The sequence below is a fragment of the Anneissia japonica genome, unplaced genomic scaffold, assembly GCF_011630105.1.
Source record: "Anneissia japonica isolate Jap-2015-1 unplaced genomic scaffold, ASM1163010v1 scaffold493_len2256704_cov171, whole genome shotgun sequence".
Taxonomy (NCBI): Eukaryota; Metazoa; Echinodermata; class Crinoidea; order Comatulida; family Comatulidae; genus Anneissia; species Anneissia japonica.
Genome location: NW_022727062.1, coordinates 409,918 through 420,681, shown reverse-complemented (window position 1 = coordinate 420,681; position 10,764 = coordinate 409,918). Strand labels below are relative to the sequence as shown.

Sequence of the window (10,764 nt, the reverse complement as noted above, 5' to 3'; positions counted from 1 at the left end):
TATACAACATTGTCAAAATAGAGTAGTAAGTAGTGCTTACTTCTTACATACAGTAACATTGATATGCATTGAAATTAAAAATTTAGTGGCAAACCCCACACCCCTCCCACACCCCACCCAGGCATGACTGATTCCCACTCTCAGTTATCAGCCACTTAACTTTCTTAATGTTTGAGTTACAGTATGTGAGGCCTACATCTACTTTGCGGCCTTCACGCCAAAAGCCTAGGCCAGATTATTGCTGTGTTATACTGTAGGTATATTTTTTAACTACTGTATAAAATGCTCTCTTTAAAGACCATCTAAAATGACATACAGTATTCTTGTTACTTTCAAAATGTCATAAAACAATAAAGAATTATATAATAAACAAATGTGTGGCTTTCCTTTTATTTTTAGATAATGCGTTTTTCTGAAAAACAAGTTTTAAATCACCTACAGTATTTTTATGGATTCTGTAGTCCTAAACACAGTAGTGTAGTACTCAATTCGTAAGGTTTAAGTTACCAGTTAGTGTTGCCTTATCGATTTTGCTTTTTGATCAAAGCCTGGTCTTCAGGTGTTTCGTGTTCAAAATCACTTTCTAGTGGCTCAAATTGGTATGGCTCAAACTGCTCCATTTCTTTGCTTGCTTTCCTCTTTCATGTGTCGCGCTATACGATTTTGGTATTGCTGTGGATGTTATACCGAGTGTACGTCATCAGCTCTACTCACGCTTAACTGACCATCTTCAGTAGGCGGGGCTTATACGAATATTTTTAATACTAATTTTTAATATTTATAAACCAAAAAAATAAGAATTTTATTACTACTGTACTCCTTTGATAAACATATGCAATACTTCAATTATCAGCAACTCAAAATGCATCATTTTAATTGGTCTTTAAATCCAGGCTAGATAGAACTACATGTAGCTTAGTTAGCGTACCTAACGAGACTGAAAATTTTGACTTTCTTTGTTGAGCAATTGCAGATGTAAACGCAACAAAAACAGCAAAACTGAGGCTACTTTACTTCAACATGTTAAACACTTAATTTTAGATGAAAGTTGTGGTACAGTACATTGTATGCATCTTTTGGCGAAACATGTTTGCACACCTACAGTATTTTCCTAATGATTTTCCATGCAATTTTGGCCTCTCGGCATGAAAAAATACAGTAAGCTTCTCAGAGATTGTCATGTCATTTGTAGAAGTCTTTTTTGATCCAGTGTGTTTACTGTAATCCTGAACTCAACTGTATTGAATTACTGTAGGTAATGTCCGTAGAAAAATGTTTGTTAACTTAAAATTTGATTTGAAAATGTCTGAAAATATGGGTATGATGTGAACACACATTGGAATTTTGTGATTTATCTTTATTTTGAAACATTTGATCAAATAAAAGCAGAATAAAAAATATTGAATTTTCAATACCCTGTAAAACCAGAAACTTTCGCGGAACAAAACTTTGACAAATTGATAATTTCGGCCGTTTTTGCGACATTAAACTTTTGCGAATTGCAAAAGGCCTAAATTTTATTTATGAGAGGAATACAATTCAATAGCTGAAAATATTGTATTGTGAGTTCTAGTCCTAGGTTAGATAGGCCTACAGCCACTGTCTAGGCTACAATAGCTACAGTAGGCCTAGGCTAGGCGCCATAAGCCTGCAGCCTACCTCAGGTGCTAGGACCAGGACTTAGTTAGCCATCCCAGGCACAGGAAAAACGCAAGTTTACATACATTACAATATACTCAATCATACAGTACGATATTCCTAAATTTTGTATGGTATTCAAGCATCCCACAATGAACAATATTTATTCCTGTAGTTGATTCAAACACATTGATTGGTGATGACTGAACATCGTGGTACAGTATGTCAAGGTACAGTACAAAAATTAGTTTCTATTTTAACTTCTTAGTACGTATTTATTGCGCAGTGGTTGCATATGTGCAATCACATGCAGTGATGATCAGAACCTCCCAGATCAGTATACTTACTGAGTAGGTTAGAATAGGCCTAGAATTTTCAATTTTTTTTAGCTCAACATCGGAATTTCAGGTCAGAATATTTATCCAAGAATTGAAATACATTCTATTAAGTTTATACACATTTAATAAACTCCACAAAATAATTTAAAATACAATTTGTAAAATGTTGAAGTTTGTTAGATTTTTTGTGGGGATTCCCCATTTAGGCCTAGGCCCTAGATCTGTATTGTATCGTTGTCGGTGAGTTTAGGCATTGAAAGACCGACAATTCTTGCTGTTTATTGTTCATTATCATCTTTAAAAAAGTTGAAATTAATTTTTGGTGTAATTTAGTGATTTATAATGACCAAAATCTCCTTTGTGAAACTGATTCGAGATTCACACTGTAGGTAATGTCCAAAGAAAAATGTTTGTTAACTTAAAATTTGATTTGAAAATGTCTGAAAATATGGGTATGATGTGAACACACATTGGAATTTAGTGATTTATCTTTATTTTGAAACATTTGATCAAATAAAAGCAGAATAAAAAATATTGAATTTTCAATACCCTGTAAAACCAGAAACTTTCGCGGAACGAAACTTTCGCAAATTGATAATTTCGGCCGTTTTTGCGACATTAAACTTTCGCGAATTGCAAAAGGCCTAAATTTTATTTATGAGAGGAATACCATTCAATAGCTAAAAATATTGTATTGTGAGTTCTAGTCCTAGGTTAGATAGGCCTACAGCCACTGTTTAAGCTACAATAGCTATGCCTAGGCTAGGCGCCATAAGCCTGCAGCCTACCTCAGGTGCTAGGATCAGGACTTACAGTAGTTAGCCATCCCAGGCACAGTTAAGAAAAACGCAAGTTTACATACATTACAATACTCACTCATACGATATTCCTAAATTTTGTATGGCATTCAAGCATCCCACAATGAAAGATGTGTATAAGAGACAGATATACAACATTGTCAAAATAGAGTAGTAAGTAGTGCTTACTTCTTACATACAGTAACATTGATATGCATTGAAATTAAAAATTTAGTGGCAAACCCCACACCCCTCCCACACCCCACCCAGGCATGACTGATTCCCACTCTCAGTTATCAGCCACTTAACTTTCTTAATGTTTGAGTTACAGTATGTGAGGCCTACATCTACTTTGCGGCCTTCACGCCAAAAGCCTAGACCAGATTATTGCTGTGTTATACTGTAGGTATATTTTTTAACTACTGTATAAAATGCTCTCTTTAAAGACCATCTAAAATGACATATTCTTGTTACTTTCAAAATGTCATAAAACAATAAAGAATTATATAATAAACAAATGTGTGGCTTTCCTTTTATTTTTAGATAATGAGTTTTTCTGAAAAACAAGTTTTAAATCACCTATTTTTATGGATTCTGTAGTCCTAAACACAGTAGTGTAGTACTCAATTCGTAAAGTTTAAGTTACAGTACCAGTTAGTGTTGCCTAATCGATTTTGCTTTTCAATCAAAGCCTGGTCTTCAGGTGTTTCGTGTTCAAAATCACTTTCTAGTGGCTCAAATTGGTATGGCTCAAACTGCTCCATTTCTTTGCTTGCTTTCCTCTTTCATGTGTCGCGCTATACAATTTCGGTATTGCTGTGGATGTTATACCGAGTGTACGTCATCAGCTCTACTCACGCTTCACTGACCATCTTCAGTAGGCGGGGCTTATACGAATATTTTTAATACTAATTTTTAATATTTATAAACCAAAAAATAAGAATTTTATTACTACTCCTTTGATAAACATATGCAATACTTCAATTATCAGCAACTCAAAATGCATCATTTTAATTGGTCTTTAAATCCAGGCTAGATAGACCTACATGTAGCTTAGTTAGCGTACCTAACCAGACTGAAAATTTTGACTTTCTTTGTTGAGCAATTGCAGATGTACTGTAAACGCAACAAAAACAGCAAAACGGGGCCTATTTTACTTTAACATGTTAAACACTTAATTTTAGATGAAAGTTGTGGTACATTGTATGCATCTTTTGGTGAAGCATGTTTGCACACCTACAGTATTTTCCTAATGATTTTCCCTGCAATTTTGGCCTCTCGGCGTGAAAAAATAAGCTTCTCAGAGATTGTCATGTCATTTGTAGTTAAGTCTTTTTTGATCCAGTGTGTTACTGTAATCCTGAACTCAACTGTATTGGATTACTGTAGGTAATGTCCAAAGAAAAATGTTTGTTAACTTAAAATTTGATTTGAAAATGTCTGAAAATATGGGTATGATGTGAACACACATTGGAATTTAGTGATTTATCTTTATTTTGAAACATTTGATCAAATAAAAGCAGAATAAAAAATATTGAATTTTCAATACCCTGTAAAACCAGAAACTTTCGCGGAACGAAACTTTCGCAAATTGATAATTTCGGCCGTTTTTGCGACATTAAACTTTCGCGAATTGCAAAAGGCCTAAATTTTATTTATGAGAGGAATACCATTCAATAGCTAAAAATATTGTATTGTGAGTTCTAGTCCTAGGTTAGATAGGCCTACAGCCACTGTTTAAGCTACAATAGCTATGCCTAGGCTAGGCGCCATAAGCCTGCAGCCTACCTCAGGTGCTAGGATCAGGACTTACAGTAGTTAGCCATCCCAGGCACAGTTAAGAAAAACGCAAGTTTACATACATTACAATACTCACTCATACGATATTCCTAAATTTTGTATGGCATTCAAGCATCCCACAATGAACAATATTTATTCCTGTAGTTGATTCAAACACATTGATCGGTGATGACTGAACATCGTGGTACAGTATGTCAAGGTACAAAAATTAGATTCTATTTTAACTTCTTAGTACGTATATATTGCGCAGTGGTTGCATATGTGCAATCACATGCAGTGATGATCAGAACCTCCCAGATCAGTATACTTACTGAGTAGGTTAGAATAGGCCTAGAATTTTCAATTTTTTTTAGCTCAACATCGGAATTTCAGGTCAGAATATTTATCCAAGAATTGAAATACATTCTATTAAGTTTATACACATTTAATAAACTCCACAAAATAATTTAAAATACAATTTGTAAAATGTTGAAGTTGTTAGCTTTTTTGTGGGGATTCCCCATTTAGGCCTAGGCCCTAGATCTGTATTGTATCGTCGTCGGTGAGTTTAGGCATTGAAAGACCGACAATTCTTGCTGTTTATTGTTCATTATCATCTTTAAAAAAGTTGAAATTAATTTTTGGTGTAATTTTGTGATTTATAATGATCAAAATTTCCTTTGTGAAACTGATTCGAGATTCACAATGATTAGAGAGTATTCTACCGATCTTTTTGAAACATTAGAACGTGACCTGAAAATTATTTGCGGCATAAAATTTTCGCGAATCTGGACCATTCGCAAAAGTTTAATGCGCGCGAAATTTTCTGGTTTTACAGACTATACAGTATTTGTCCTACTGTATCATTACTGTTGAAGGAAAATATATTGACGAGTATGATATCAATGGATATGAATGCTAGGCCTACTAATACCGTATCTCAATTTCGGCCGCTTTGACCATACTCCATTAAATATAGTAATGGTACTACTGAAAGTTGTTGGGATCATAGCCAACCAACCAAGTCTACTCACAATTAACTTAAATTGGAACACCGTTAACCTGGAATATGACGTGTCATACCCAAAATGGTGATCAGCTTTTGTGGAGATCGAAGAGACATAGTTAGCCTAGCCCTCCCTCTGACACCAAGTAGTACTACAGCCTCAAGTCCTTGGCTAAGGCCTAGAGAAGTACTGTAGGTCCATCTATAATATGAGAAGATTCAAGAGGAAGAGATCATTTGGGCCTAGAAATAAACAAGTACCTAAATCCCACTGCAAAACAATGTAAGTTAGCACCTGACAATGAGATTACTGACTAACCTTTACTTAAAAATCGTTCTTCATGTAAAACGGCAATTGCATTTATAATTAAAAGTCCTGCTTCTAAGAGCGAATAAAAGCCAAACGCCATGTTGACAACAAATCACCTTCAATTCTTGGTACGTCGTACGTATATTGAACATTCATTCTATAGATGGCGCTATAATTATTCATACTACGCCGCCGCCGCAAGAGTTTGGCCCACTTGCTTGGCGCATGGCGCAATGTCGGCCAAACTCTCTCTATCTACTCTGATACTACAGTATAGGTTTTATTCTGACTATTCATTAAAAGTATTCGATTTACACTATTCATTAACCCTAATCCATAACACTTACAAAGCAAAGTGAATAACAATATGAATAAATATTTTATTTTATGTTATTCCTTTCAGCACAGTAGGCCTACAACAAACAAAACAAAAGGAACAAAGAAAGAAGGATAAGGGCGAGTGTCAAAAGCTACAGAACTACTATTACCGGATATGGTGTGCCTCTCAAACTCCAATTTCAACATAAAAACACAAATTAAATAAAAAAGAAATTTGCCAATATAACAATGAAAAGTCAAGATTAAATATTAATACAAAAAATAAATAGATTTATCAAATATTTGTTCTTATTATAATAATTAATAAAAAAATAAATAAATAAATAAAAACTATAAAAGCCTAAAGATATACGATTGAAGGAAAAGCAATTAACAATCCCATGGAACGAAATTATCTAAAATAATATTTAATTTTCCCTTTGAAAGTACCCCAACTATCACAAACAAATCTTTATTATTAATAGGTAAATAATCCCATATTCTCATGAAGAAACGGCCTGGAATGCTGTACTTAGCATAATCTGTATTAGATTGTCAACCAACTACATTAGCTATTACACAATAAAAGATCAGTGTGATAGAAATCACTGTCCTTTTAAACCTAATATAATATCCTCTCACAAAAAAAAAACCAAACAAACAAACAAACAAACAAAAACAAAACAAAAACAAAACAAAAAAAACAAAACAAAAACAAAAAAGCAAAAAAAAAAAAAAAACAAAAACAAAAACAAAAACAAAAACAAGCAAACCTTATAACATATACAATCCTCTAGTACATGTGCGAAGCAAAATTAATGGTCCCTTTTGCATCCACATCCATAAATTGTGGAATAAACCAATCCACTTTTCAGAATTCAAATACAGGTATTCAAACACTCAAATATTTATCTTGTTACAACGAACCAACCTGGATTAATCCGCCATCATTTCCGTGAAATAGGCCTGAATCCTCTTCTTTTTTTTTTCAAAGTCGCATTGCCCTTGAATTCTGAATATTATATCAGTCTTAATGAACGGCTTTATACCTTTCATCTCTGATACAAATAATAACATTGTTTTAAATAATAATAGTTGTATAATAACATTTTAAAATTGTTAGTAGTGTTGCCCTGTATTATTTCAATCTAGTATTGAGTCCATTGTGTGACCGATCTCGGCCGGGATGTTAGTTAGTCCGAGGCCTATCTTTGTTGATAAGAAGGTAGGCCTAATAATAATTGTTTCATTATGTACCGGTAGCATTGCGGACAATCATAGGTCTAGCTATGTCAATGTGTATAACTGTATTTTGCATTTGGTCATTTTTCTCTATCGTGTATAGACCAAGTGCATGTTATTTATTTTTTATTTTTGCACGGAAATAAGTAATAAGAAATACATCTAAGTACTACTACTACTCATTAGCGATAATGCATGACGTCAGAAATGTCGTGCTATTAAATTGTAACCCCAACGAATGAATAGATTATAATGAAATAATAACCCTAAATAATGCATCACTCAGATTGACTCGAGGGATATTATTGTTCACCTTTCCTATAGAATATTGTACGTTTTGTTTACATAAGGTAATCAGTTCCTTCATCTATAGCCTATTTGCTTTGCATGTTTTTCTAAAAGTCTACAAATGTACATCGTTGCTATTACTACATAGTAGGTGCTTAGAGCAGGAACTAAGTTCAATATTAATACAAACATTATTATTAAGTGTTATTGGCGAGGCTTATCTCAATGTCATCCTACGGTAATCGGACTGTCCCAGGCGGCTGGAGTCAACCAAGTCAGGCAGCTACCGAGTCTGTACAACGAATGGTAACACAGGTAGGAAAGCTATAGCCCTATTTTCAGTGTCGATTTTTTTGGCTCTGATCACATGAAGTACCGTAGACTTTTTACTGATTCATGGTTTAAATTGCTTTTTTTTTTTTTTTTTTTTTTTGTTTTAATTTGTTTTTTTTTTTTTTTTTTTTTTTTTTTTTCTATCACTAGCGCTGTCGGCATGATCAGTGACATTTTTTTCTTGGTATTTATTTATTTTTGTCCTAGCACTTATTAAATGAAATCGCATAGACTCTATCTAGGGTTGTATTCAATTAATTCTAATCCAGCGTGGGCTTATATTTGCTTAGAGTCATTTAGGTAAGCAAAATAACTACACAAAACATACACTTTAAGAGCTTTCAGAATTTGTTAATGATGAATCACGGCACATTCGTGGCCGTGCCCTAATTCGCCGGGGCCATGTAGAACAGATGAGGGGTGGGGGAAGGGTGAATCACCGTCTTGTCCAGCGATTTTTGACGTTTTATTGGCGTTTTTTCATGTATTTTTAATGAGAATAAAAGGCCCCACTTGGCCTACGAGGTCCGATGGTTTTGAACGAGTAAGTCATATTGGCGCCTATATAATCCGACGCCCGGTTTAGACCCCATGCGTTATATCACTGACGAAATTGTATACGAGGAATTAACGTCAAATTCATTATAAAGTGAAAAAATATGACAAAAGCGAAATTAAAAAGCAAGAAGTTAACAATTAGTTGAATTGGCCAATGTATCAAACATATAAATTTACAAATAATGTTTAATTTTATGGTCTGAAACATTTATTAGACAAAAATACCTCCGGCATATTTTGTTGGTCTTGGGAAATGCATTTTTCCCTTTTATTATTTTCTCTTTGATAGTATAGCGCAACTATTGTAACTGATCAAATAATTTCATCTGGTTTCAATGTATTATTGTAAGGAAAATTATATTTTTAAATGCCGTTTATAAGTGTAACACAATACTGGATTATTTAAAAAGTATTATTTTTATCTTCTTAATAGTGTAGTCACGAATGCGTCGTTTTCCTTCTTTGGCATTACAGAGCGCAATATTAATTAGATAGGAAAAAAGCCTTGTTTTTTTCTCATTGGCCTCTCATTGGCTTATGTGACATCCGTAACCAACACCCCAGTATCCATTCCTAACGATGGAAAGAAAAATCGTTTTTGGATTGGAAAAGCTACCTGCGCAGAACAATTTCAAAATGCCCAGGTCGGTAAAATTACGCCCAACAAATACACAATGTAAAATATTCTTCGACGGGTTATTTCTTAAAAGTAGATACGAAGCTGTCTAATGGACATGGTGAATTTTTTTATTATTTTCTTATCCTAACCCGTACGTACGCCTTATTAAGGCGTACGTACGCCTTATAAGTCGTATGTACGCCTCATGGGTTATTAAGACGTACGTACGCTTTTTGGACTGCCTTTTCACGTGATGTCTGTAACAGATAATCCTCTATGTCCAGATACTGATTGTACCAACTGTCAAAATATATCACACACCTTGTCTCAGGGTCCAGGCAAACACCATATATTTACAAGTTATTCTTAGTATCATAAAGCTCTGTCCAGACGCTAACAAACATCTTGTCTGCTACTGTATGGCTATCAACGTAAAGTCCATGATCAACGTACAGTCATGATAGTCTGGACAGGGCTTAACTTTCAGATTATTTCTTTATATTATTATTGTACAGGTAAAGAATGAATTCGAAGAGCTGGCACAAGCTAAATATTCGACCTTTCAGGCAACCAAATTTTGGGACCAAAACTCTCGCAAGAAGGGAATGACAAATTACTGTGTTAAGGTTGTGAAGACTTATAAACTTGGTTTTTATTTTCAATTATAAGCTGTAATATAGTTTCGTTAGCTCATTTTTTTGAATAGAATTATGAATACAAAACATAGAATACAATGGAAAAAGTAGTTAACATGGTTAAACATTATTGACAGCATTGTATTAAAAAGATGTTTATTTTACAAATAATGTAAGTTTATTGGAGTTTTGACTCTAAAATTCCGAATATTTTGAATTCTCTCATTTTTTTTTGCAGCTAGTATACTTGTTTTAAGATTCGGTTGGCCGGTAGCCTCGTTTATCTTATTTTACTAGGCCAGGGAACAGTTAATTTAACTGTTCCATGACTAGGCTGAATAAATATTTTCCTCATCATATATCAGTCCAAACTAATACCACATTTTCTTTTACAATGATTATAGATTGATGTTGGTGACTCTAAGTACATCTATGTAGAACTATCCTCAGGTCGAATTTGTGATATCGAACTCAAGTCTTTGCTACGAGAGTGGGCGTGGGAGGATGGACCGCTGAATGTTATCCCCGAATAACACGCACACTAAATTCACGTCATAAGACCATGATAAAAACTCAGTATATTGACGCTTGATAGAACCTACAAATTCGTTCTATCTACCACAAATTGAACTACGCGTTTGGTCTAAACTACACTTTATGCAATGTTGTACAAAAGGAAAACTAGGGTAAAATGACTTGCGTAATGTAATTTTCAACAATATTATATCACTGCTAAAACTTAAGGACATAATGGCCTAGATATTATATATAATAATATAATATATATTATATATAAATAAGAAAGAAAAACAGGAAACGGAGTAGACTTTAGAACACTATTTTATTAAAACATGAATATTTCGACCTGACCTCAGGTCCTCTTCAGCATGACAAATTATTAAC

General features: G+C 33.9%; 2 protein-coding genes across 2 annotated transcripts in view; one reads left to right on the top strand and one right to left on the bottom strand.

Moving 5' to 3' along the window:
- Positions 1-6,037, bottom strand: part of LOC117113470 (immediate early response 3-interacting protein 1-like) — an 8,722-nt gene extending 2,685 nt beyond the window's left edge. The window contains exon 1 of the mRNA XM_033256803.1: positions 5,878-6,037. Coding sequence (XP_033112694.1) covers positions 5,878-5,968 — 91 coding nt within the window. The 5' untranslated portion in view covers positions 5,969-6,037. The remainder of the gene's footprint in view (positions 1-5,877) is intronic.
- Positions 6,038-7,802: 1,765 nt separating this feature from the next.
- On the top strand, positions 7,803-10,758 carry LOC117113477 (cystatin-A-like). Its single transcript, XM_033256813.1, has 3 exons — positions 7,803-8,031; positions 9,742-9,852; positions 10,266-10,758. The coding sequence occupies exons 1-3, from the start codon at positions 7,942-7,944 to the stop codon at positions 10,392-10,394; spliced, it is 330 nt and encodes a 109-aa protein (XP_033112704.1). The 5' UTR covers positions 7,803-7,941; the 3' UTR covers positions 10,395-10,758.
- Positions 10,759-10,764: the final 6 nt, after the last annotated feature.